At 46.1% G+C, this 27,793-nt stretch overlaps 2 protein-coding genes across 3 annotated transcripts in view; one reads left to right on the top strand and one right to left on the bottom strand.

The window, feature by feature from the left end:
- Positions 1 to 3,603: 3,603 nt before the first annotated feature.
- Positions 3,604 to 9,644, top strand: PSMG4 (proteasome assembly chaperone 4). The gene is made up of 3 exons (XM_063161398.1): positions 3,604 to 3,813; positions 3,922 to 3,997; positions 9,110 to 9,644. Exons 1-3 carry the CDS (start codon positions 3,637 to 3,639, stop codon positions 9,229 to 9,231), a joined length of 375 nt encoding a protein of 124 aa, XP_063017468.1. The 5' UTR covers positions 3,604 to 3,636; the 3' UTR covers positions 9,232 to 9,644.
- Positions 9,645 to 10,615: 971 nt separating this feature from the next.
- The window catches only part of SLC22A23 (solute carrier family 22 member 23), a 108,905-nt gene continuing 91,727 nt past the window's right edge, over positions 10,616 to 27,793 (bottom strand). For both annotated transcript variants that reach the window (XM_063161392.1, XM_063161385.1), the window contains 4 exons: positions 24,947 to 25,179; positions 22,271 to 22,303; positions 20,347 to 20,470; positions 10,616 to 15,032 (listed from right to left, as the gene is read on the bottom strand). In XM_063161392.1, the coding sequence (XP_063017462.1) occupies positions 14,681 to 15,032; positions 20,347 to 20,470; positions 22,271 to 22,303; positions 24,947 to 25,179 (742 nt within the window). In that variant the 3' untranslated portion in view covers positions 10,616 to 14,680. The remainder of the gene's footprint in view (positions 15,033 to 20,346; positions 20,471 to 22,270; positions 22,304 to 24,946; positions 25,180 to 27,793) is intronic.

Genomic DNA, 27,793 nt, shown 5'->3' with positions numbered 1-27,793 from the left:
TTTTTTCCAGATCCTCAAGGTGCCTTGATGTAGAGGTAGAGCAAAGAGCCCCTCAGCCATCTGATGCCACTGATGGAAGTCTACACACAATGAGCATCCAAGCCTCAAACAGAGTAGATCCCTGGAAGCCTGGGACTGCAGCACAGCTACCACAGCAGCAGCCTGGTGTCATGGAGCCTTAGCAGAGCAGTTGGAAGGTTTTGCTTGGCTTTATCAAGAGTGATTTACTCCTCTGCAGAAGGATGGCAAATCAAGAAAACTGGAACATCCTAGGCATCAACAGGAGGTTCACTGACACACACTAATTGTCACCTGCCTTCCTGCACGTCAGATTCACTCTTTATTCATGCAGGAGCCAAAGCACAGAATACATTTTGGAATCAGAAACAATTGCTTCTCTCAGTGATATCCCAGTTCATAACTATGCTTTATGGGTCTTGACTTCACAGTTACCAGGAAGAAGATTTACTCCTCACTTAAAACTGTACTGGAGGGGAGATGATGATCTAGAAAAATCAAGGTTTAGGATCTAATGACTCTTAAGGGCAACCTAACTTTTGGAGAAGAACAAGGTAGATAGGAGTACCTCTAAATCCTAAATACCTTTATATCACCCTTCCCAGAGCTTGGATCTTACCTGAGCAGGAACACATACACATCCATATAAACAGGCAGTGCTTTTGCCAAGGTGCGTTTGCTTTATCATTGTTTTTCTCTCCAGAGTGTGTCACTACACCTGAGGCTCATTGCAGCCTCATCCCTGACAAACAAGGCAGACTTATGGGTGCTGCTTTCAAGGCCACAGGGAAAAAAAAATGAGCATTTTAAAAGAAATGCAAGAAGGCCCATACACATATAGAGTGCTTTCCCCTCTTATTTTGTAGGGATTCTCATGACCTTGCAGTGCTGTAATAGAGAAATTCATTTCACACTTGATGGTCTGGTTCTGCACAGCTCTACTCACACACCTGCACTGCAAATAAAAATGCTTAACCAGCATTTTAGTCACTAGATGAATGTTTTTCCTTTTCTGAGTTTAAACAAGGATTTACCATGATTTAGAGAGAGCAGCTGCATTTCACAGAAAAGCATTGAATACGCAGAACTGCTAACAAGGAGAGGAGCCCTGTGACTTAATTTTAGAGGTCTGCAGGGTTTAGTATAAGGGAAGTTACAGGCACTTTGGAGAAGACTCCTGGTGAGAAGAGGAACAGATCACAGCATGATGAAATAGGGGCAGTTCCCTGTAGGGAGAAACAAGTCAGGAGACAGCCTCAGAAGCAATACCAGACATTTGCACCTGACGTGGAAAGAGCAGTGAAGAAAACTCTTACTTCAGTCCAGCAGATGACTTTAACAAAGGCTCAGCACACAAGGGAGGCCCAAACTTCTACTTTGTGGGAAGACACCCTGAGCTGGAACTTTGTTAGAACAGATCCTCCACTAGGACTACATTGCAGAAGTCAACTCTGACCCAGCATAGCAAAGAAACCAGCTCTGAACACTTAGAGAAGGATTTACCTGCATGAATAAATCTGTCTGCAAAGCTGTGCAATGCCTTACCTTTCACCCTCATCTCCTTTCAAGTCAGTGGAAACCAGTCAAGAGAGATTCCTTCTCTCTCAAAAGAGAGACCTAAAGCAGCTCAGCTGAACCGTGCCCTAATATTCCCTCTTCCCTCTACTGATCAAACAAGCCTGGGGCAGATTCCTCCATCACCTGCAGGTGTCTAACCACAGGAATCTCATCACCACCACCTGTGTGGCTCCCAGCAGACATTTTATCCTGTTCCTAGAATTTTATTTCTGCAATGCTCCTGGCTCCTGGCTGTTTTAGTTGCCAGGCCTGCCTTCCCAGCTGCAGAGTGAACCTGCAGGTGCAATGAGCACAGTGCATGCAGCCAACACTCTCTCCCTTCCAAGGTGGCTTTTGTCACCTATTTGCCTGTCTGATTTCACAGCTGCCACAGGCAAAGTGTCAGTTTGCAACAGGCTGTGGGGACAGGTTTTTGAGCCCCAACACAATTCCCAGCTTCTGCAGCACCTCACCTTGTGGGAGGCCAGCCCACATGGAGGGAAGGGGTCGGGACTGGCTGTAGAGTGGGGGGCATGGGGGACCAGCACAAGCCTGATGCTGTTTCAGCAGCGAGGCAGGGGACAGACATAGTGGGGGGCTGACACCATACATCCCATAATGCTTTGTGCAAGAAGAATCAAGTGACAAATGTAGGGCGGGGGGGGTGGGGCGTGCGACACCCCCCCTCTTTCCAAGCTGATCCTGTGCCATGGGATGTCGGCGTATGGCAGCTGAGCCGGGCTTAGCTGCCTCCCGGGATTTAGTGTCAATGCAGCAGCATGGCCAGAAATTAGCACAGGGATGAGGATTTTCTTTTGGCAGATGCCAGGAGAACTGGAGTGGCTCAGTGAAGAAAAGTGATGAAGGGTTCTTTCCTCTCCACCCATTTCTTCAATGGGAAAATGAAGTCTTACCATTTAGAAATGGGAATTTTGATTTCCAGCGATATATAGGAAACCGGAGGCAGAGGAAATGCTCATAAAAAGCCAGCCTGCACCCTTAACGTGCTTGTTCTTTGTGCAGCGATGATTGCCCTGCCGGTGGCGTGAAGATCCATGTTTCCAATTGTAAAGGGCCCACGGCCATCGGGGACCCGACAATACTCTTATCAGCAACAGACGGTACAGTTACTGAAAATCCTCTCCAGTAACGACCGACTTTGCTGTGCTGCGGCCGAAAGAGCGATGAGCACAGAATTCACACCCAAAGTAGGGCTTTTAATTATTCACGGCTCCATATTCTCCAGAGCTATGCAAACCCGAATCACTTGCTTTGTGATCCCCGATGCCGAAAACCTCTATAGATGGATGAAACCAAGGTCGCTGTGACCTTCCTCTCCCTTCCCGAGGCTGCACAGGGAAGGCTGAACCCTTTCCCCTTCGTCTGGAACCCCGGGGCTCCTCTCGGGTGGCTCCCCGGAGCCGTCGGTGTTCCAGGCGCGCACGCCGGGGTTCACCTGCCACCTAGCGGGGTTTCCCCATCGCTGCGGCTGCCTCGCGTTATCCCTCTGCCCGGCGGGCGGGCGGCAGAGCCCGGGGAGGCGTGAGCCGCGGGAAGCCGCGCTCGGAGCGGGCGCCCACCGGGGCTGCGGCTGTGTTCCCACACAGGGGGGTGAGCAGGCGCACCGGGAGGGGGCTGTGTCTTTTGGGATGGGAGGGGAATAGTGGGAAACGGAGAGGGTGTGCACCGACCGAGGAGAGTGCAAGTTCAGGGGGTAGGGGGCACGGAGGGGGCGCGCTCCCGGGGCGCTGTACCCGGGCGTGTTCGTGCTGGCGGGGTCTGCGCACGGACGGAGGGGAGGCTCGGGGAGCGGCGAGCACGGAGCGGGGTGCGGGCACCGGCGTGCGCGTCCGTGTGCGGGTATTCCCGGGGGGAGTGGGAACGGCGCAGCCCCAGGAGCCGGACGGGGCGGGCGGCCGCGCAGGGCCGGTGCCGAGGGCGGTGTCTCCCGGCGGGGCGGGCGGAGCGGAGCGAGCACCGCCTCCCCGAGGCCGCGGGGCGGGCCGGGCCTCCCGCTCGGGCCTTGCGTGCTCGGGCCTGGCCGCGGCGGGAGAAGCGGCGATGGAGGCGGCGGGCGGCGGCGGAGCGGCGGGCGGCATCGCCCTGCACGACTTCAGCGGGCAGCTGGGCGAGCAGCGGGTGCACTTCCACGCCATGCGGCTGCGGGACTCGCTCTTCCTCTGGGTGGGCGCCGCGCCCGCCCTGGCCAGCCTGGCCGTCGCCATGTGCAGCCCCCGTGTGAGTGTCGCCCGCCCCCGGAGCCCCGCGGCGCTGAGGGCCGGCCCCGCCGCCTGCACCCCGCGCCGCCGGGACTAAGCCGTGCCCTGTGCTGTGCTCCGCTTGCAGGACAGCATCCCGGTGGCCGCCTCGCTCCTGGGGGACCCCTCGGACACCGCCTCCTCCTGCCTGGCGCAGCGCTTGGGTAGGTGCGGGGGCGCGCTGCGGGGGCGCGCTGCGGGGGCCGCCTCCCGCCCGGAACGCGCGGGGCGGGAGCGCGCCCGGCCTCTCTGGGGTCCCTGAGCCGCCAGCCCGGCCCGGGGGACGCAGGGACGCGGTGCTCGCTGCCCCGGCCGCAGGGCCGGCACTGCTGCGGGCTCCGGCAGCTTCCATGCAATCCACCGGGTCGCTTTAGTTTTCCCATCCGTGTACGAGTCTGCGGTACCTGAGTCAGCGGCCTTGGGCAGGCTGTGCACTACCAGAAGTGAATTATTTGCTGTCCTTTTCCTGGCTTTGGGTGCGAGGCAGGGGCAGCACATGCTGCACCTGTCGAGTGGGGTTTCAAGTGACCTGCTCTCTGTAAAGCTGTGACACTGCTGAGCTGGTGGGCGAGGTGGCTGTCATGCCAGGCATGTGCATTTCACCTGAGGATGAAGCCAACCCGCATCACATCTCGCACCTTTTAGCCCCCACACTGCAAGAAGTTCTGGCCTGGGAAGCCCAGGGTTGTCTCACAGATGCTCGGCCTTGATCTGACTGACCCACATGGGCTCCGCTCAGGATGCTTCCTTTTCTCTCATGTGCAGTAGCTGAAATCCTGCATCTTAATGACAGCTTGCAAACTCCCATGTCCGTACTAAAAGGATGAAAAATACACGGCCTGGTACATCCTAGCACCTTCTCAGCTCTGAGAGCTGTGTCATGCTGGTTACTCATCATCACCCACCAGTGGCTGATGCAGCTCCTACTGGTGAACTGCTGCGGTGCTTGTTACCAAGCTTTAAAAGCAACATCAGTGTCACCTTACTTCCTCTGTTTCAGATGGAAAGGCCACAGAATTATTAATGATCTGTGTGCTGATCTCCATTTCAGACAGTATGTCCTGAGTTTGTATTGTCAGGCACTTTCATGAGTCTGCAACACCTTCTTCTCCATGGCCTCATATAAAAAAGGGTTGCTCACAAGACTAATCTTTGAAAAATGGTCTTAGCATCTTTTCTTCTTCACAATAACTTCTGTATGAAAGTAAGAGACTGTTTTAGTCGACCCTGGTGGCACAATTTTCTGTACACACCGAGTTCAATCCATTCCACCTCAAGTAATAATTTTATGGGGTACTATATAACACAGCTTCTTTATGTGTAATTAGTGCCTTATGCTTAGGAAGTCAGTAAAAATGTAGTTAGAGAGGATTTATGTGGGATAAAGTATAAGAGTTTATTCCTCTTTCCATTTGGTCTCCTTGTCACTCATTTCTTCTGAATCTTGCTCTAATTTTCTGTGTAGCATTGCAGCCTGGCTGACAGCTCTGAATTATCTTAGTGATTGCCATGCTTCTTTTGGGTTTTTTCTTTTTGTACATGTGCTTGCTATCTCTCTTAAAGGATTTATTACATGTCTCTTAGCTGAAGGTCATAAGCTGGCGTTGCCATTTCTTCCATTAGCTCTTTCAGTGTTCTAGGACAGAGGCTGCCTGAGTCACCTGACTTTTCTGACAATTCCTAGTGAGTTGTCTGAGTTTTGCTGCCTTTTTTTCTTACCCTTTTTTATTTTTTTCTTAAAGCGCTTTTATTATTTGTATTCCTAATTTCCCATACTTTGTTACTGAGAGCTGATACTGTTGCTTGGTACTGGTCTATAGGTTACTCTTTATCCTTGGACTATAATGCACCTTCCTATTTTCTTTTTCTTTGAGTGCTTTAGGTGTCCCTTGTTATTTCATCTTAAACTTCTGAGCCAGATGTGGCCCAGCTAGGCTTTTGGTCCATGTTCCTCTGTATCCATGACATCTACCCACAGGGTACAGGTTTCCTTGCCAGTCAGCTCCTTTCATATTATTTTTATGTACTGTTCTTGCTTGTGTGATCCTGGTTAAGGTATATTATTTTGAAAATTACTTTCCCCTTTGAACCAAAGGTAAAAAAGGTCTATAAGTCTATCATACACTTAGGGCTTTGAATAACTGTGCTTGCTCTTTACCTGAGCTTCAGGGAAAAGAAATACATCTTTTTGAAATCTCACATCATAGTCTTTAGGCTGGCTTTGACAGTCCAGCAATTTAGGTCAACTCATGGTCACTTAGTCCAAATTTATTTATTTATTTATCTATTTTTTAAAATTTATTTACCCTGAGGCCAGTGGATCTGCAAGGTCATCAACAAGCATCCCTTATCTTTGTTTCACAAAGATAATGTTAAGGAAATCTGTGCTCCACCTCAGCTAGAAATACCCATCTTTGCTGTCATTGGTGTTTAGTTTTTCTCTGGGAATTTAAATCCCTGTTACACAATCTGTAATAGCAGAGATGCTATTCACAGCCAAGTCTAACTTGTAGTTGTACTTCCAAGATAAAAAAAAGGTAGCCTTTTTAACCATCCTGACATGTGGTAACCTTCAGGCAGCCAGTTTTTCTCACTTTTTCTCCCCCATCATTTTTTCTGTGCAGTTTCTTGTCTCCACAGGCACTCGCAGGAGCAGCATGCAGTGCCATTTGCCCATAACTATTTCTGCAATGCCAGGTTTCCTGCCCTGGAGCAGGAGTTTCAGTGCTGCTGTGCATCACATTGCACACATTCTCCTTTTGCTTTCTGGACAGTTTGATAGGGGTCCTAGCCACAACAGCTGCATTTTGTGTGTTGGCTCTATCTCCTTCCTTATTTCTGAGTTTTTTCTGTTGCTGAAGACACATGTACTTCATTCTTAGTCCTCTTTCTACATATATCTATATCTGCTTTTGTGAGGTGCAGGGACTGTTTCCCACCACCCTGCCTGATTGCTTTGGCACAAGATGTGTCTCACTAAACCCAAATCCTGAGAAAGTTTCCTGTAGGATACTGGAGGCCAATTCTTGAAGAAGTCCTTGCCCATTAGTGCCTCCCTCATGTGCATATCCTGAAATCACAGTGCTTTGGGCTGCAGTACTGATTAGTGCCATGTCTTCAATCTTCCTTTTGTAGGGACTGGCAGACTCTTGGTGAAAATCACCTCAATCTTTTCTCTCAGTATTTCTCAGCTGGGCACTGATCACTTTGATCGCCTCTTTTCCAGCATAAATAGTCTACAAACTCATGTCTAACATTTGTCCTGCCTCTTCTGCTCCTGCTGGGCTCCTCTTCAAGCTTTGGTTTGGGCCTTTGCTCAGTACATGAAGTTGTAGGAGCAGATCTGTGCTGCTGTAGTTTCTCCTGGCACTCAGCACATCCCGGCCGATGGCTGTCAAGGATGATTTTCCTCCACTTTGAGGAGCCAGTGGAACAGGGGTTATTACCCAGGCTGCATGGGAAGCAGACCTGCTGGAGGGCTTTTTAGGTAAGCCTTGTCCTTTGCAGTTTTCTGCTTTACTCTGAAGCTGCAGATGGTCTTCCACAGAGGCATGAGATGTGCCCTCTTTTGTCCTTTCCGCAGGAGTGCACATGTCCAGCTGAATCCTCAGGAGGCAGGGACAGAAAAGGTCCCCCTGCCCCTCAGAGCTGGGCCAGAGCCCTGGGAGCAGCGGTCCTTGGCACAGGCAGCCCAGTGAGACTCCCAGATTCACACTGTTCCTGGGAACTGGAGCAGCATCCCAGAGACTCTATAGGCAAACATAATTAACAAGTTGAGTTTTGACACCGCAGTGCACTCTGTAGTTTTGTTAGCTCAGATAACGGCATTAATTAGTTCAGAATTAGCATTGCATTCATTTAGGGCAAGATGATGAAGCACTAGTGCTTACAAAACATGCTGCTTTGTACCACAGAAATCTACTGCCAGGTGCTAATTTTTGCAATCAGAGCACCACGCTGCATTATCTCAGCATTTTGTAGTGCCAAGTCTTAAAAGGCAAATGAATCCTTGCATTTCAGAAGCAGCTTTACTTACTGAGTCAGGAAGCTGGTAACCTGTTAGGATAGAAAATAATAAAAAAATCATTTGCATAATGAAAATGCCTTAAAGGAGTTGTTTAACTACATTTTATACATTGTATGGGTTTCTATATTTAACTATTTCATTTCCTATTTAGAAAAGATTAAAATCTTAGAAGTCCGAGTGTCTCTATTTTGAAGTGTTGAAAATTCAGATGACATTTTTGAATATTCAGCAGAACAGTCTGATTTGTGTCTGGGGTCATTAGCTCCCAGCTCATTCCTGGACAAGAATATCTCGTGACCCAAATACAATTTTTTGTCTTCTATTTTACACAACTCAATTTAAATTTAGTGCCTATTTTCCCTGTATAGTGCTTACATTTTTCAAAAAGTTTAGCTTCAGTAATATATAAGAAGAGCCACAAATTTTCTATATTACTGTGGTAAAATCTAAGTATTTTATTTATAAAACAGTTCTTGGTGTTATCTCTTCTACTCTGATAATTAAGTCTTCTTGTCCCACTGGACAGTTTTTTTTTGTCACTGTTAATTAGCTCTGTCATGGAAGGCAGCTCTTAATTTTGTAGCACCTCTCTCTAGGTACTTGTCATTCCAGTAGCCTGGAACTTTTGCTTGGCTTCATCATGTTCAGCAAAGGCTCTCCAGCCTCTAGGAGCATTCGTGGACTCTGTATAAAAAAGGTTAATGGAAACAAAATTGATAGCAAGCTTAGACAGAGCTGGTGCATAGCTTTTTGGGGCCTTTTAAGGCTTATGAACCTTTTAAGGTTCATTAAAAAACCAGAACTTAATTAATTTAGGCCCAATGACTTTCTTGAGCACTTTCCCTGTAATGTTTTACACAGCACAGATTTACAAACGCTGAATTTCAGTGCTAAGAGTCCAGTACAGTCTGTGGTATCACTTACAATGTAAGATATTTAAGATGTGTCCAAAAATCCACTACAAGCTCTGCAAGGCTCTCCAGTGGCTAGTGGTGTCTTGTGTCAGGTCAAAAACTAGTTGACAGTCAGCAGTCTTATATTGCTCACTTCTGTGATGTGCAAAATCTTGCCCAACTCCCCAGTGGTCATTGACTTTTCTGCTTTTCGTTTATAACTGCACCCAGCACAGCAAGAATGGAGAACATCTTAGAAATCTGCATGATGTGGCTTTTTTAGAGGCTTGCTCAAATACCATAATCACTTTTATATAAGAGTAAACTCTGGCTGACTACTCTGTTTTGTGTTTTAGCCAGCAAGACCAAAAAGCAGATATTTGTCAGCTACAATCTTCAAAACACAGACAGCAATTTCACCTTACTCATAGAAAACAGGATCAAAGAAGAAATGACAGCTTTTCCAGACAAGTTCTGATTGTGCATCATTGTAAAAGAAGATGAAGGTTTTGTTTCAGAAAATCTTATTGCAATTTTCACACTGACATTAAGTTAGTATATTTCTTTTGTATTGTTTTGATTGAATTTGTGGTTGTTATTAAATATATATACACTTGACTAGGATTTTCTTTTTTTTCAAATAGAATTTGAATTTTCAAAGCAAAATTTTTTTTTGCTACCCTGCAAAGTAGGATAGTGAATGGATGCTGCAATGGATGAACATGACTGAAAAAGTGCATGTGGTGTGTGGCCTCCACACAGTACTGGGATCTGATGGCAAATCAGTTCCAAATGCTATCTGTACAATTAATCTATTGTGTACTAGCACTGAACATAGTATAGCAACTTTTAGTGTTCAAATAAAGAACCCCCACATTTTTGTATGGTAAAGCTGTGACATGAGTGTTACTTTTGTCCTTTTAGCCTCTCTTGATTATAGTACTGGTGCTAAAGAGTGGATTTCCTCCCATCCCTTGGGCACTCAGAACACGAGAAGGATTTCACAAAGGGTTATTTATGCATCTCTGAGGACTACATAGAAGGAAAAAGCACAAGCCAAGTTCTGGAGCAATAGATAAACTGTCAGGCTGCTAGAAGAGCATCACATGTAAATTGAGCATATACATAAAATCAGAGAGGTCTACTACTGTGACCACCAGTGAAAGCATCCTGCTGCTACATCTCTGGGCTTACTTTCAGGTAGGATGGGTATCTTTTAATAGGGCATTGGCTGCTCTGTTTATGAGATGGCAGCCAGGAGTTAACTATCTGGGTTTTGGTGGTTTTTTTCTTTCATTCTGCATTGAGCCCTGACTAGTGCTAAAGCATCAGCTTCTGATACAAACCTAAACTAAACTGCTGGTGCTGCTTCCAGACAGCTGTCCTAAGCACCTACAGAAAAGTGATGGATTTACCTTGCTGTGGTGCCACAATCAGCAATTAAAACGTGTAACTGAGAGGCTGCTGCTGTAGGAGGCACAGCTGCTGAGTCTCTTGTCCAAAAGAGTTTGAACACCCAGTGGCTTCAATGTCTCAGATTTGGTGTGGGTGCAGAGGGCCCCTCCTTACCTGGTAGGAACAGCTGCCTGTCCTTGGCTGCAGTTCAAGATGAGAATAGGAAAAAGCAACTGTTGAAGGTTATTTTCTTTTCAATTTACACCACTGAGGAAACAGAGTCAACTATGCTTCTGTAATTGACTGTAAAGGATAATTACTTGCAAATCAATGTGCTGTTTTAATTAGCCTGATTTACAAACAGCTCATTCTGTTTGTAGAGCAGGGTAGGGCTATTTGCTGAGGCATCAGCTGCTGCTGGGTATTTGAGAAGTCACTGCAAGGGAGCCAGACCAGGGAGAGCAAACTGATGGGACAACATCATTTTATTCTGTACATTTACATACAAAGTTCTTCTCAGTAGGTACAACAGATGTAACATCATGCAGACATTTAGCTTGTAAGACTGTTTTCAGTACTTGATTTAAGCTTGTGCTATGAGGAAGCACCACCAGACTATTCATGATCAAAACATACAGTAACACGATTCTTTAAAACTTCATCAGAAACTGAAATGGGGAGGGAGATCTCGCCCACTAGACAAAACACACCGTACTCCTTTCCCAAAACATTTTACACAACACATTTAAAATGAGGTTTGTAATTTCATTTTTTTCTTAAAAAATAAAATAAAAAAAAAGTTACAGGGGGGCGATCATCCCCCCACTCAATAGTGTTGTCTTATGTGCCAGCTACAGGCGCAACTTGACATTCACAGAGTTCAGTTAATGGCACTTCTGCTTCCAATTTGGTGACCAATAAAGTGTTTGTCTCCAGGAAGTGGCAACAGTTAGGTAAAATACTTCCACTAAAAAGGACGACAACAAAAAAAGCCTGCTCAGTGAAACCCAAAAGTAAATCACACAACCCTCTTTCAGAGTGGCCACAAACCACTTGCAAACAGGTGTTATCTGTTTGCAGTGTGTCTGGCAACAAAAGCGGTACTGAAATCTTACAAAGGGGGACAAAACCCCCAAGATCAAGCATAATGTCACTTCACATTTTTGTTTGAACTTACAAAGATGGAGAAAGCCCTTAAATGATAAACCCAAAGAAAAATCTACTCATGGGCTTAGAGGTTACTGAAGGTTCACAGAAAAAGGCCAAAAATGGACAGGACAGTTTTGGACTGCTTCCCCTGTTGTGGTGGCCAGAAAGAGCCGCCTGAGAAAAGCCTTTCCTGGTGGCTGCAGAGGAGACGTGGCCAAGGAGCCAGTAGTGCAGCAGGCTGGGACTCCAGCAGAGAGCCCTGTCCTGCTGCAGGACTAGACAAGGCAGGGCAAGCATCCCCACGCTTCCTTTCTGCCCTGCTACATCACCTGGTTCTTGGCTCCTCCACACAGGATAGGTTTAGTGAAAGCTTTCCAACTCCATGAGCATGTGTGGAAGAACATAATCATCACAGAAGTGTTCATGTTTTCAGGAAAAGGAGCAAAACTGGAACTGCCAAGGCAGGAAGTTAGTTTTTGCTTTATTGTGACAGAGGCAGAGGGCCAGACTGACTAGAGAAGCTGGGGCTCCCTTCATTGCAGATCAGTACCGACTACCTGGTTTCAAGCAAAAAAGCAGCAAATCAAGTCAACTTCCTAAGATTTTTTTCTTAACCAAAAAAAAAAAAACAACAAAAAAAATTGCTGCATGTTCCTGTCACCTAATGTATTTACTGTCTAAATGCTGATATGTTTAAACAAGCATTCTTTTCCCTGTGCCTGTCATCGGAGAGCACCCACCAGAGTAGGAACCGCTGAAGCGCTGTGGACAGCAGCGGTGAGCTCGCCAGGAGCACTGGCAGGGCTGGAAGCAGCCGGGTTCACAGGCCTGGATGCTCTGCAAGAGCTGTACTGCAGCTTGAGCACACGGGCCACCAAGGAGACCATGAGGGAAGGAGCCCCTGGCTCCACAGCACGATGGATGGCAGGTGCTGCTTTCTGCCTCTGTGCTCACACCTTCTCCTCTCCCAGGCCCTTTCTCTCTTCCCTGAAGCCTTGTTTTGCTTCTTCAGCTTTTTGTCATGAACCCATTTCTTTCATCCCCGAATGTGTGTGGCTTGCAACAAGCATCTCGCATCAAAGGCAAAAGGTATTGCACAAATTTGGTGTGAGAATACTGCACGAGTGGGGAAGGGCTGGGTTCTTTCCTCGGGTAAACACAGACTGCAAAGGTCTCAGCACAGAACAAAAAGAAGCAGCCGCACTCAAGCCTGACAATAAAACTTGAGTATAAGGAAGATCAGGCTCTTGCTGTCACAGCAAGTTTAGTAAGGGTGAAAAAAACACAGTAGTGTAACTCTGGGCGAAACTACCATCAACTGGTCCAGTGTTTCTTACCAGGCTCAAGAAGAACCCAAATGTCCACATCATCCTCTGTAAAAATTAGCAGCTTTAGGACAACATTGTTACTCTGGATGCAACCACCTCTGTTGCTTCTGCAGGTCTGCCTGTCCCCTTGCATCCGTCAGCATCTGAGGCTGTGCTACCTTACTGCATGGCCTGCTGGGGAGCGTGGATCTCTGATTTATTGGGAGCTGTAAGAGGACATTGGCAGCCTAATGGAGGATGGAAATTGTTAGGTACAGTAGTTAATCGACAATATATACAGCAAGGGAGGAAGGGGGAGGGAAGGTACAGGAGGAGAGTGCAAACGAGCACTTTTCCTGCCTCTGAATGCAAGATGTACATCAAACAAAGTGGCAATCATACAGACAGTCAGTACAACATTGACATCCTGCTGCTCTGCTTGAACGTCTGCACTACCGAGCAATCACAAATGGATGGCCTGAGTGAGGAAGGAGAACAGGGAGGGAGAGAGGGGAGAGTTAACTACAATGCAAGAAAGCTGTTTACAGAGTCCTTGCATTGAACTAGATCCTCACAATATTCTCTTGAGTGAGAACCAAAAGCCAATGGCCAAAGGAAATAATTTGGGGGCTGGAGGAGAGAAGTCAAGTGGCCACTATCAAAGTGCACACTGCACAGCAGGAGGTAAACTGGATGTTTGCTTTGTGTAGAATTAATCAAATTTTTCCTGAACTTTTTTTTCCTGAACTAAAATCTTACAAGAGCAGTCAGGAAAGTGAGGAAATAAGGATGAATTCATTGTATATTCTTGGGTCAGAACCAGAACACATCTCTAAGAGCGCAAGAGAGCTCAGTAAGTCATTATTCACAGACTATCAATTAATTCCTTTCCAACAGTTATTTAAGCAGTTTTCCCACTTAAATTGAAAACCCAAACCCTGGCTCTAAAAACATTTAGGACAATAAATACCAGGACACTCATTTCCCAGGAGCAGATATCCCTTTTGGAATGCTGCCTTTTGGAATAAAGGTAGATAATTATATATATAGATAATTTCCCATGCTCCTTATTATTTATCACTGCTGGTCTATGCTTTTTTCCTGGAGCAGTCAGAGATCCTAGGCCTCCTGATAATTACAACCATTCTAGACAAAACTCATTTTTGCATCATTAGTCAAATTATTTGCATCATCTACATTACAATTAAGGACTGGTGGCAACCACCTAAAATAGATTAATATATTCTTAAAATGCAGAAAGCTGATTCTCATTGAAAAATCAGCTTGGTGGGGTAGGATTTTCTCCAATGCATTCAGTGAAAACAAAAAAGGACTAATGTAGAAAGTAATTTTAAGTGCACATGGGTTATAAAGACAAATATAAGCTGCCTAAAATGCAGTCAGAGTTTGAGTCACAACAGGTTTTGCTTTGTTTTTTCTTCTTTTTTTTTTTTTCTTTTTTTTACTGTATACAAACACAGCAGGCAATCTGGGCACTTGGACTTTCTAGACAGGCAGAAGAATGTTGCACAAGTCTAAGTTTAAGTCAATTCAACTTTGCAGTGAATCCCTCTTTCCTTTAAAGAAACACAAAAACAAAACAGAAAACAACACTCCCCCTCCCCCCATGGTTTCTTTCTTGGAATGGCTGCACCTCTTAAAAGATGGCTTCATTTTTGTGATCTATGAAGGGAAAAGGAAATAAAGTGCTTCTTGAGAATAAATCAAAATAAATATACATATTTAATGGCAGGAAAAAAAGAGTTCTGAAGGGCTACTGCCAGCCAGGTCTTTTCTCAAATGAGTCTTTTCCCCCAAAACTTTTCAAAAGTAATCTGCATGACTGTTGAAGATGCCAAAATTTGCTTTAGTAGCAGAGTTGAATTCCTCTTAAGTTTGTGTCTGCTCCATCACTGGTTTGTAAAATCTGTGCAAAACACCTTTGCCCAAAGTGCAACTCCTCCCGCACAACAGCATCAAATAAAATACAAAAGGAAGAGAAGAAATATAAGACGGGGAAATAAAATAATTAAAAAAAAAAAAAAAGGAGAAGGGAAAAAATCCACCCAGTTACATCTACTTCATGCCGTTGGCAGTGGTGTTCTCGGAGATGCCGTCGCTCACAGCTGCTGAGTCGTGGAGGCCAGAGTAATCCTTGAGTTCAGAGTTTGTCAGGAGCAGGGGCTGCTCGCCCTTCTTGTGCGGCAGCAGCGGCTGCCGCGTGTAGTGTTCCCCGTCTGGGATGTTCTCAGGCAGGTGCTGGTTCTTGCTCTCGGGCAGCAGCAGGATGCAGATGATGCAGATGAGTGTGCAGCAGGCGAAGATGACGTGGTGGAGGAAGTAACCTTTCTGGTTGTGCAGCTCCATGATGGGGGCGGTCAGGCGGCCGAAGCCCGCGCTGGCCAGCACCAGCCCCAGCCCGCCGCCCCTGCAAGCACGAGGGGGAAATAATCACACTCAAGTATCATTTCACACCCCTTTAGCTGCCCCACATAGGAAAAAGAGAGGCTTTACCATGTGGGTGTGTAGACAGCACTCTAAAGTACTCCCAGTTCTAAGTATTCTCACATTCAGTGAGGGAAAACCAGATTTTGCTTAGCATGCCACCCTTCTCCACTTAGACCAGACACACCAAGGAGCAGTAAGTGCAGAAGTCAATTTTGGCTGCCTCTAAGTACCTGGCACCACTCAGCAGCGGAGGCAGGAGATTAGACTTTAAAATCCATTATACCAAACACGGACTGCTGGAATATTTTCTACAAAAGATCATGTTATGGCTGGAACTTCTCAGCACTCTGGAGATGTAACAAAATGCATAATTTTCAGGGGGGGAAAAAGTGTGAAAATAGACTCATCTTCCTCCAGCTAGAGGCACAGACGCTGCTTGTGAAAGGCCAGTTCAGTGCTCTCTCCTGATGCTTGGCTAAGCAAGCAAACTCTTGCAATTCCTTGTCTTGCTCATCAGCATCTCTCCAGAGGCTGGTGCAGGAGGCCTGGCACACCTCACAGGTGTCTCTGCTGGGTGTCCCCACACAGAAGCGGCACTGCAGGTGTTTCTTTGGGGCAGGCCATACCCTCCTGCTGTGACACGACTGAGGTCTCCTGCCAGCAGAGGGCCGTCCTTAAATGACTCATTTTAACAAAATCTGTGAGAGTGGCAGCTCCTCCTTCATTTTCCAAAGACTGCTGCCTGCAGAGGGAGACCTCCCTGTGAGTTTAATCACTGGCACCCTGCTTCCCTACCAAGCCTGTGAGGGCAGCACACTTCCTACACTTCCTCTGGGAGATGCCCTCTATTCCCAAACCCTCTGCAGATCAGAGGGGTTCAGTTCCTGGTCCAGTGCAGAACTGTTACTATCAACAACAACTGGCCCTTACAGAAGATGGCTTGCAGAGGGCAAATGGACTGCTTTATGTCAAATATTTGGCATAAAACCAGCTTCCCTGACTATTAAGCATCCTGGAAATCGCTGTACAAATAAACCTACAAATGCCAAATTCACTCAGCCAACCACAGTGTTAAAGCTAATCTTCACTCAATCCTTTTCAAAATCCACTGCTGCTTGCTTGACAGCTGAAGGACAGCAAACATGGGTTTCAAAAGATGCTCTTGGGACACTGACTGGATCAAAAATTCACATATGTATGTTCCAATTCTTCAGACTCAGCAAAGCATCTTTCAGAGACAACAGTGACTTCCCCAAATGCTGCAAAAGCCCTTATTAAAAACTTGCCAGCTTTCCGATGGCAATTTAGAAACCCAGCTGAATGCAACTATTGTGCAACTGGCCTCCCTGCAACTTCATTAATACACTCACATGAGTAATTGACACAACCAGTCCCAAATGCATGGCAGATCTCTCTCCAAGCTGGCTCTAGAGCAACAAAAGCCTGGCTCATTTACATCAGTGATTGCAATGGCTAAATTGTATCTCAACCCCCCTGAGAAGGACCTGAGGTGAGTTTTAAATGCTGCTGTAGGAGGACACCAAGCAAGCTGAAAGAAAACGGGAAAAGGCAGCAACAAAGACGGCTCTGTCATTTATGGGTCAAGTGGCTTCAGATTTACGGGGGGGGGGAAAGTTTTTCCGTATGACGTCAGTAATTAGAGTAGGCATTACTTTTTCCAGTGCCATCAAAACCTGGCAGAGGAAGGCTTGAAAGTGCATTTCAGTGTGTGTCTTAAAAGGGGTTTCTTTAAGGTTTAACTACACTGCAGATGTGAAATGTGAAGGGGAAAAAAAAAGAGAAAATTGAAAATACTCTCAGGAACTTTGTGTTGTTTCCGTGCACATCAGGAAAACAGCTATAGGATAAAAGAGGCAGCAAGCTCATGATTCACACCATTTTTGCAGGTGACAAGGGGCAGTAAGTGGAAAAGAAAAACATTCTGAGTGCTTTGGGGCATTGCTCCTCCTCAGCACAAGGAATTCCATGGCAGGGGCCAGCGTCTGCACTTGAGACACTCTCCAGATGCAGAGTGGAGCCTGGAGAGGGAGTGCGAGGGCTGCTGGCGCCCACAGTGATCCCAGCCTTCTCCCTTGCACCTCTGCCTGCCAGTGCCTGCTCTGGGGGGGCTTTCCTATGGCATGGCCCCATGGATGATCAATCAGGACCACGTTCCCAACTCCTGCTCCCCCACTGACACTGGGGAGAATGGTTTGCATGGGGTTTATGGTACTAACATGGGCAAATCACAAAATTCAAAATTCTGTCCTCAGAAAGGTCCTGCTTGCTCATAGGGTAGAATTTTCTTGCTTGCTACCTCAGTGTTTTGCCAGAGAGCAGCAAGACATCCACGCTGGCATTCTAAGGGAAGGGTCTTGTCCTTCTCAGCGCTCCTCAGGAGAGCAGAGGTTTGTTACCCCTGTCTTCAGACAGCCATATCTGCATAGAGCAAATGGGTCAACACACAACATGGCTCAGAGTACAAGCGAGCCAGAGAGATGCTCAGGCTAAAGGAGGCTTTGGGAGAGCACCTAGTCCAGCCTCCTGCACAAAGCAGGAATCAGGTGAACTGAAATCAGACCAGGTTTTCCAGCTCAGCCTCTTCTTAAAGTCAGTCCCTGGAAACCTTCTCAGCCATAAGGGATATTTTGTGCACTCAGTCCTAGGCCAGAGATTCAAGTAATACACCAGCATACCCTTGGCCTCATGGAGCAAGCACCACCTTTGAGAAGCCAGGCCTTATTCCGGTCCCAGTAAACAGCCCTGCATCCCACTGCATTGAGAAATACACTCAGTGCTGGTAGCTGGGTGGGCAAGGTGTGGTGTCAGCTGCAGATTGATCCCTGGGGGATGGGACCCCAAGAGGAGAGGCTGTGAGCTGGTGCAGACCTCTGTGTGAATGTGACTGTGCCAAGTGGCTCCCGGGTGGTCACAAAGGAAAGTTTCCTCAACAACTGGAAATTCAGCTTGAGGCAGCTATTGATGGGGAAAAAGCCCTAATTCAGCCATCCCGCCCACTCTTTGGCTGGGTGGGCACAAAAGCAGGGCACTGGGAGAAAAAGCCAGAACCATCTTCCACTTGATAATAACTGAGAATGTGGAGGATGAGGAGAGGACATGCTGTGTTTTGTTCAGCCTATTCCTATTTAGTAGACATGCAGGCTGTAGGGTGTGAAGATTATTCCATGTGGATTATCAGTGACACTTGGTGCTTTAATTCAGCATTTGCATGGAGGTCTGCACTGAAGTCCCAGGTACAAATAAGGATAGTTCCTGATAAAGCCCTCCTGCCTACTGCCAAGAGACTGGGGGGCAGTGCACAGATCCCAAGGACCCCTCTGTGACACATGACAGTGTGGAATGTTCATGTTGCTGGAGCAGGTGTCACCTCTTAGTGATGAGGGTCTGGCTGTTCTCCTCCTGGAATTGTTCATCTCAGCACCACAGCAGCAGAGATGGATGAGTGCTGTGGGTTTGCTATCATGCCACGGCTACCCCAGGTAATGGCAGTGCTATTTTCTACTCTCAGGGATTTGCAGACAATGGATTTGATCAGGGAAATCCCAGAGACAGTCTCAGTGCTCTCTTTGCCTTCCTACTCCTTAAGGTTCCTTGAGATGTAACCAAAACCATATTAGTATCATATAATGGTTTGGGTTGGAAGGGACCTTAAAGATCATTTAGTTCCAACTCCCAAAGGCATCCAGGGTGGCATTTTGGAAAGCAGATTATGAGGGAGTAGCCAGATCCCACCAAAAGGCAAGACAGAAGGCAGCTTAAACCCACCTCTGCATGAGACAGGTTTATGCACTGTCCTGAGTTACACCTCCTAATTACAGTCCTGAGGGGATCTTATTGTGGTGGTAGGATCACAAAGCAGTGCAGAGTGTCATCATTTCTATAAATAAACAGGGACCCTGAGGCATATCTAGCTGTGGTGTCACCCAGCAGAGTCAGGGGAAGCAGAATTTTGGCTCCCAGCCAGGATTTTGTCCCCCTGCCTGTAGCAACATAAGTGATTTAAGGGAAAAAAGCTTGCTAAGTTCAGACTGCACATCTGACCCTACTTGGCAGATTCTATTCTGGCTGACATGGTCAATTCCTTATCTGTGTGTCTTTCAAACAGAGCCAAGGAGAAAATTAAAAAGGCATAAAACCACCAAACTGATTGACACACACATAAATAAATAGCTGTTAGTGTTTCAGGCTGCTGTATAATCTCACTCCTCACACTGCCTTTTCCAGTGGAATTAATGTTATCCACAAAATACTTTCACAAATGTAGATAGCCTGAAAAAAAAAGACCATGAAGCAAGGAGACTCTGGCTACTCAGATGACAGTTTTGCAATAATACTTTTGCAAAGTAGTTGAAAAGGCATATAATTTGGAGGGGACAAAATAAAAGTATCCTCTTTCCTCTACTCTCTCTCTTTCCCTCCCACCCATATGATCTACATTCCTGGGAAATTCAGTGAAATCAGAGCAAACTCCTGAATTGCTGTGGCATTGCTGAAAGCATAATCCAGAACACAGAAGCACAACCTTTGTGCTGTGAAAGATAACAGTGCATGTACAAAATTATACAAACCCCTGACCATACAAAGATGTGTTGTGAGAAACTCTCCAACAAAGATAATTTGTCTGATTTCTCCTATTTCCCGGGATGAAAGTGCTCCTCTTTAGAAAAACTTTGAGCCTCTGCTAAGATAGGTCTGATTGTGAAGAGAAAGACAGCTTTGTCTGCAATTAAGGCAGTGAGGCAGGCTTGCAGAGAACCTCTAGGCACCAAAAGCATTTAAACCACATGTTTCAACACCTTCCCTCCACTGAAGCACCCTGCAGCTGTCCTGGTTAACCTGTCCTATGCCGGCAGGTATTGCTGGCACCTCTGCAGAGTCATGGAATTCCTCCTTTAATACCAAGATGCAGACTCACCCAACTGCTGCATGAACAAACCCTGCAGCGTTAGTGAAGCAATGACAATGCTCAACCACAAAAACTGCTTCAGCTGAGTATTTAAGACCCTACCAAGCTGCAATTCATGTGCTGCCAGGCCTGCTGATCATCACCACGACAAGACACAAGGTGGAGCCATGGAAAACAAAGCCTCTCTATACACAGATATGCATTTACTTGCACAGACTGACTGCAGCCACCGCAAAAAGCAGCCCCCAAGTTGCTGTGAGGTCTCCAATAACGTGCTCCCATACAATGTGTTAAGTTACACAGCCCATTATCAATTAAATGAGGATAATTTTGTCCCCATCTCTTGAAGGGGGTTCCAAAGTCTCACCTGATTACTGTGGGTGTGATTTCAGCACAGAAGAACACGCTGAGGCTTCCAACAGCATGCGAAGAGAACATACCCACGATGGAAAACGCAACAGAGAATTTGTCTTTGACACTGTCACTCATACCTGGCAAGACAAGTGTGTTCACAAAAAGTAAGAATGAAGTCAAACTTCTAAGGAAGAAAACAATCAGAGAAATTTATATTACTCTTCTCCCTCAATAGAAATTAGAGTAATTTTGTAATACTAATTTAAAAGTGGTATTTATAAAATCCATTCTCCAAGCACCTGAGATAAAAACACATATGAAAAAACCCATAATGTCATGCCAATAAATGGCAGTGATCTCTGATTTTTTTATGCTCAGATACCACAGAAAAGGCAAAACCCATGAAAAAACCAAAACCTTTGGTCAGTCTTTTAGGCACCAGCCTCTTTCCTCTCATGTTTGACAGACAAGTAGAGGCAGGCAGTGTTCCTCAAGCTGCCAAACATCTTGTGCCGTGGGGCTTGGGCACTGAAGAGGCTTCCAGGACAAGAGAGGAAAGAACTAGAAGTGCTCCCATCTCTGTGCTAAGCCTCTGCATGAGATCACTCTGCAACCTCTGTTGTAACTCCCAGCTTGACAACTGTAGGCGAGAACAGCTGATGCCAAGGATGGCGAGGCACTCCTTAAGCCAGGGCTGTTTGCTCAATCCTCTCACAGCTGGATGGCAGCAAGGGTTCCAGGAGCAAACAGTGTCTATCAAGCACTTGCAGAAAGCCCAGTAAATCTAAACAAAGCTCAAGGAAACTGTTTCTGGCCATGATGACAGCACATCTCTCACTGGATCCCTGCTCGCCTCCTCCTGTGGGCAGGGCTGGCATCTCTGACCAGGGTTGCACAAGCTCACGTGGCCTGTCCTGGCCAGCAAGGAGGCCACATCACTCATAGACACCATTGCACCACACAAGGGGACACATTATGCCTGACAGGAGCACTGGGGAAAGGACTGCAACTTTGCAGCCAGTGCTCTCTCACCTTTCCACGCACACGTCCCAAGCCCTGCCTGAAGAAAGAACTGCTTTGTGCAGTCCCAGGCAGGGACTGTCTGGCTGGGATCCAGTGAAAATTAACACCTGCTTTTGTTCTTGCTGAATATATCAGCTGTCAAGAGAGCAAAGGGTATTTGGGAGCTCTTTGGTTACATCTTCTGAAATGTGCTACAGCTTGCTCAGGGCTAAGCTCTTTCTGCAACGCACACCAAGTCTGGGTGAGAGAGCAAATTCTGCCAGCTGATGAGGATGTGGGCACAGCATCTTGCAAACCACGGGTCTCAGGCCACTCTTGCACAGCAAGTGAGGCTACACCATTGATCCCCTCAGGGAATTGTGGCTGCTCAGCAGAGCAGACCTTGGAAAAACTGGGCAAGGACAGGTCCATCAAATCTGAAACACAAAGGTACATTTTGTTCCCCTGAGGTTTGTTACTGCATTGCTCCTACAGAACCTCATCTTGGGAAAGCATCTTTTAAGGTGTTTAACTCCCCTTATTTAAAGAGTCCTAAAGGTGTTTTAGTCCCCTTTTCTTTTCTGGGAAAAAAAAAAAAAAAAAAAAAGAAAATCTGAGATTCTTGAACTGGGAATGCTGCATCTCAGAAGGAGACTTTCTGAGAAAGCCTCACCCTGTATGTCAGACTTTGGGGGACCTCTGCACCTTCTCTTGACATGCAGCCTATGTGGAGGGGATGCTAAACAAAGAGGCTGAGCACAGATGAGCAGGCCTGCCTGTCAGTGGGGTCTCAGGGCATGCACAGAAGTGGACTTTCCCCCTGCACCCGTTTGTGGCAGCAGCTCTGCTCTGGGTGCTTTGGCTGTGGCCTTTTGGATCTACCTGTTCCTGGGGGGGTGCTTCCCACATGATACAGATTTGTCTGTAAACCATACCTGAGTCTGGAAGTTGACTGTATTTTCCAATCACTGGATCCAAGACCATGGAAGTCAAAGAAAGATAAAAAAGAGAAAGGGAGAGGAAACAAGAACATACAGTTTTTATATGTTTATTTATCTGAAAAACAAGGGTAAATCCCACATGCTACCCTAGCCCCACCCTCTGACTCCCAATTCTTTCCCATGCCAAAACCTTCACATCTTTCCCTGGCCACCAGATAGGACATGCTGTTTCCAGGCACATCTCAGCTGGAGGACAGCATGCTAATGAGACAGTGATAACAAACCAGCAGTAAAGCATATTTAAAAGCCCCAGAATTACCACTGGGACTAACACAAAGGCCTTTTTGTTGTTAATGAAGGGGGAGAAGAGAAAATGCCCTCCTGCTGCAGCCCTGAGGGAATGGCCAAGAGAAGCTTGGGTTAGAGAGCAAAATCTGGGCATCAGTGCTGTCAGACTGGTGGGAGACCTATCCCTCTCCAAAAGCATGAGCTGATGGTCCCTCTGTCACACTAACCACACAGGAGCATATGGCAGCCTGGGCAGCAAGGAGAAGGGCATCAGCACGAGCTGGGCACAGCTCTGCTGCTCATTTCCCATCCTGATTCTGTGACTTTCCAGGTGACACTCCAGAGCTCAGAGCAGGAGTCAAACAAGGAGAGCTTCATGGTCTGCTGCAGGTTTGTGGCTGGTGCAGAATATCTCCCTTTCTCTCTTTCTCACCATTCTCAAATTCTGATTTCATTTTCCTATTACGCCCAAATTATGCTAAATTAAAGCATGCAAGATGCTGTGACAGATTTCATAATAAACAAAGGTCACTACTTCTCTTTAAACAATGTCTAGTTCTTCTAAGGAAGAGGTGGCCATGGTCAAGAGTGGGGTGAGCTGCTCTGAAGTTTGAGGTTGCCTTTCCCTCCTCTTCTCACAAAGAAAAGAGTGGAGTCAGAAAGGCTGACAAGGGCACTGCATTGAGAGTGCCAGTGTAGCACAAAGCACCTAAAGCCATGCCTGATCTTAGTTCTGGCAACTTGGCTCACAAAACCACCTAAACCTGTTATGGAAAAGGTTGTAATGAGTCCTACAGCGTGTTGCCTCCCACCTCCCTCATAAATTTATTTTGAAAAAATGCAACTAGATTTTCGTGGCTCTGGAGCAGACTAAGGGCTCTGACACACCGTCTCTCAGCTAAGCAGAGTGTGTTTATTGCCTTGACAGCCTCAACAAACATCTCCCATCCTGAAAACAAAAATTAAAATGGGCAAGTTCAGTGTAGAGACACCCTGATGGACACCCCCAGAAGAACATGGAGCTTTGGGAGGTTGCACACATGCACAGTGTGAATCTGCATGTGAATGGTCTCAGTCCATCAACAGACATGGTGAGGGTGCAGTCACAGGGCTTCTCCCACTCTCAGCTGGCATTGCTGGACCTGGTAAATATATGCTCAAAGGAAATGTAAACATTTGTGCCAGGCTGGGAGCAAACACACATGATGCTGGAGTTTCCTCCATGTCATGAAAGAGGTTCCCTGTTTCCCTCCTATACTCCTACAAATAGCTTGTTTGCTAAAGGCGAACTTAGTAAATGCCTCTGGGTAACAGAGGCATTTGTAAATATGAACAATTCCTGCTGGCTTGGAGCTGCCCTCAGTATGCAAGAATGTGAAAGATTTCCATCCTCAATGCAAAAAGCTCTTTCTTATTAAGGCCCTCAATTATTTCTAAACAAAGAAATTAAAACCAGCAATAGCCAGTGTTCTGGTATTTGTCACACATCCAGTTTGTCCAAAGTATGTCTCAACCCTCTTCCCCCTTCCTTGGGGTGGGGTTTTATGGGACAGGAGTCTAATGATTGGACACTGTGAGAGAGGCAAAGCACATCCCAGATTCCCTCTGCTTCAACACCTCTCTGATTGATCAAGTTCAACCTCCTCAAGGAACAAAAAATGAAGTGAATGAAATAAAATGGAAAAAGGAAAGGGAATATTTCTATAGCAGTTTTAATAGCTGAAACAGCTCCAAAGGGCCACACAAAAGTTACTGCTTGCAAAGGAAGAGGTGGAACACTAACTTTTTGCAGGAACAGCCATCTGAAATGCTTGTGTGCATCTGAAATGTGTCACTTTCCAAAATCATGGGTATACATTCACATGGACTATACATACAGTATGTTAAAAGCGGGGTCTTTCAGCTGCATGATTTCTGTGCTACCTTTTTACTACTTGTTCATAGCAAGATGCTAAGAGCAGGCAGAGGACATACACCTACTGCTTTAACTTCTGCATGGTTTGGAGGCCACTTGGGAAGCAGACTTGAGTGGGAAATTTTGCCTTCCCAATCTCAATACAGCTCTTTCCCTGGCAGATGTTTCACCAAAATAAAATTGAAAGCGTTTCTTGTTTCCTTGCTTGTTTTCTTGGAGACTACCCCAGATACAGCACCAAAGCTCAATAAGCTTCACCATGGGAATCATCCACAATATAATGCCTTTTGTTAATGAGCCTGAGAAACAAGCGTTTGGGGAAACCTTCAAACAAACTCAGATTCTAAAACTATGCAGGTGTATCACATGACAAATCCAGGACAGGAAAAGGAAATGCCAGTATTTCCTGGTCCCTTATTTGCATGTCAAGCTTGCATGGTACTGAAAAGCTCTCATCTCCAACTCACAGTTGAGAAGGCCCAGCTGCAGGAGCGATGCCAGAGCTGTGAGTATCATGAAGAGCAGGAGTCCTCCTCTCCTGCCCAGAAAGCCGACCACGGGGCACATGGCCAGGCAGGATGCCAGCGCGATCCCGGCCATGGTGTAGTAGTCCGCGTAGAAGTTGTGGGTAATCGCCATCTTCGCCTCGTGCCCCATCATACTCTTTGCAAAACAGTGGTGTATGCCATAACCAGTCAGCCTGGGGGAAACAGGAGAGGGCAAGAGAGACCACTGCTGAGAGGGCAGAACACACACTGCAGTGTTATTCAGTGTGGGGAGGAATTGATGCGGGAATACAACACCCTAAGTTAAGAGACCTATCTCTAGGTGCTACTGTGAAAATAAGCATTGATAAAAAGAAGCAAAAGAAAAAAAATCTCCATTCAGCCAAATATTTGCTGGCTTTATTCATTTAGCTGCTGCTCATGGTATGATCAAGGCATGGGGAACTTTAGAACTCCTAGTGCATGGTAGGTTTTCCCATTGTATTTGAGAAATCTCATTCCCAGAGGAGCACATCTCTCCGTTCCCGGTGCACCTGCGGAGAGTACAGAGCCAGCACTGCTGTGATGAAGTAGCCTCTGTGCTTGGACAGCAAAACACCAGGAATACCCACCTGCCTGTGACATTTGGTCATACTAAATACAAGCATTACAGCTCACTTCCCAAGCTAGCCCATTAAAACTGAAAACCCCTGAGAAAGGAGTGTTTGAAGTTGTATGTGCTGCAATGATTATTACAATCATGAAACAACAAGATCTAATTCAGTCTACACATTTACACCACCCTTCAAAACAATGTGTCTCCTCAAAGATTCATTAAAAAATGTCTTTGAAATGCCACTGATCAACATCTTACCATCACATTTCACACATCCTTCTCCTGTCTCACCCTGTGCCTCCAAAAAATAGAAAAGAAAAAAAGGAAGAAAGAGAAAGGGGCTGAAGGTACAAAAGTCTGATGAGAAGCCCCAGCTTCACCCCTGATGTGGTACAAAACACAAAATAGCAGCAGGGATGCAACAGGAGAGGTCAATCTCTCAACTGCACCATCACAGCTCAAGTTCCTCTGCCAGGAAGAACCTCCTGTCCCTGGCACTAACACAAGACAAATGTCATGGCACAAATTAACAGTGCTTGAGAGAGTGGGAGGCACAGATCCAGGTCTCCAAAAAAAAAAAAGAAAAAAAAAAAAAAAAAAAAAAAAAGAAAAAAAAAAGGCAGGTGCATTACACTGATACACTTCTATACTTCTGAAGTTCAGGAATTTGAAGCTCTGTCAGTATAAATTGAGTATCCAAATAAGCATAGAAACAGCTGTGGGGCTGTGCAGACCTTGAGTGCATGACAGTCCGTGGCCTGAGGAGCTTTTCTTGCAAACTTGTGAATCAATGTTCTAGTTCAAAACCCCATCCTTAACACCAAACACCTTGCCCCTGATAAAAACCTAATACAAGTGCTTCCTGTTACACAAAATTGACATTTGCTTTGAATAACTAGATTATAGCTGACTCCTCCCCTAAGAGAAATATTAATCAGCAAAACAGTAGTAATAAAAGGGCAGAGTTAACCAGCTTTACTTCTGTCTTTCTCTTCTATGCATGCAAATACAGTTGCAGAAGTTGCTATTGAGACCATGACTTATAAAGTAAATTATTTAATCATTTGGACTTTGCTTTCTAGGCTGTTCCCTAAGAATCTATTCTCTTCACTTGGTGAGCAGTTCAGAATAGTTACTTTTAAAATTGAATCCTTGTCTTTCCAAATTTCTTTTTGTTCCCTGCAGAAGGTTCCTTCTATATGAACTAAAAATTTAGCACAGCCCTGTCTAACAGGAGTAACAGAAGTAAAATTATTTTTTTTTCCACTCCTTAAAAACAAACATGAAATCTATTTCCTCAGATGTACATCTGCTTCATGCTCTGCTTGAATGCAAACAGCCTTCATGTGCTAATGCCAGAAATTATTTTTTTGACTGCCTAGATCTGATTTAAGGAATTTCCAAATATGCAAATTAATGTGGGTGAGGGAGGAGGGGAGAATTGCCCATGCAAACAGTTTTCACAAATACATTTAACACTGTCTACCAAATGTACTTGGTGAGCCTAAGAGGAAAGAACTCTTTCAGAACAGAGGTAGTCCCTCACTGGTGGGTGGAAGAGAGACACAAAACTCATAAAACCAGAGTGGATTCTGCAATAAATTATGCTGGAGACTGACCCCTGAAGTCTGTGTGCTACTTGCCCAGCATGAGGGCTGTCCCCTCTGGGTGCTGACTGATCCACAAGCCTGCTAACAGCAGTGAGGGCTGCAGAGCAGTGCCCTGAAGTGAGGAAGAAAAAGCCACAAGAGAACTACATACTTTGAAACCTAGCAGAGGAAGGTGATTCCCAGCCTTCTCCAGCCCCACCTCCCATTTGAAAAGAAAACCATGAAAAATTCAAGTGGGCATTTTACAAGATGGAAAAATTAGAAAATGCACTGCTGGTGCCCTTCCAGAATTTGCAAGCCAATGTATTTCCTCTTTACAAGGTGTCAGTTCTGGACAGAAGATCTCAGAACCTGTAACCTGCAAAACCCTCAGGCTGATGCTTGTTTTTGCCCACATGAGCATGTCCAAACTGAAGCCTTGGGAGGTGAGCATCACATTGTCCTGTTGGAGACTGCACATTCCCCCTGTGACCCCCTGCACATAATTTGGGAGTGCTGAGGCACTTTGTAATCTGCCTTTGAAGACCCACCACGCACAGCTGTTATACGAGGGAGCAACTTGTATTTACTGGCAAGCACCATCTTCCTCTGCACCACAGCCCT

The sequence above is a fragment of the Melospiza melodia genome, chromosome 1 (assembly GCF_035770615.1).
Source record: "Melospiza melodia melodia isolate bMelMel2 chromosome 1, bMelMel2.pri, whole genome shotgun sequence".
Classification (NCBI taxonomy): domain Eukaryota; kingdom Metazoa; phylum Chordata; class Aves; order Passeriformes; family Passerellidae; genus Melospiza; species Melospiza melodia.
Note: the sequence above shows the minus strand (reverse complement) of the source record. Positions and strands in the feature narration are given on the sequence as shown.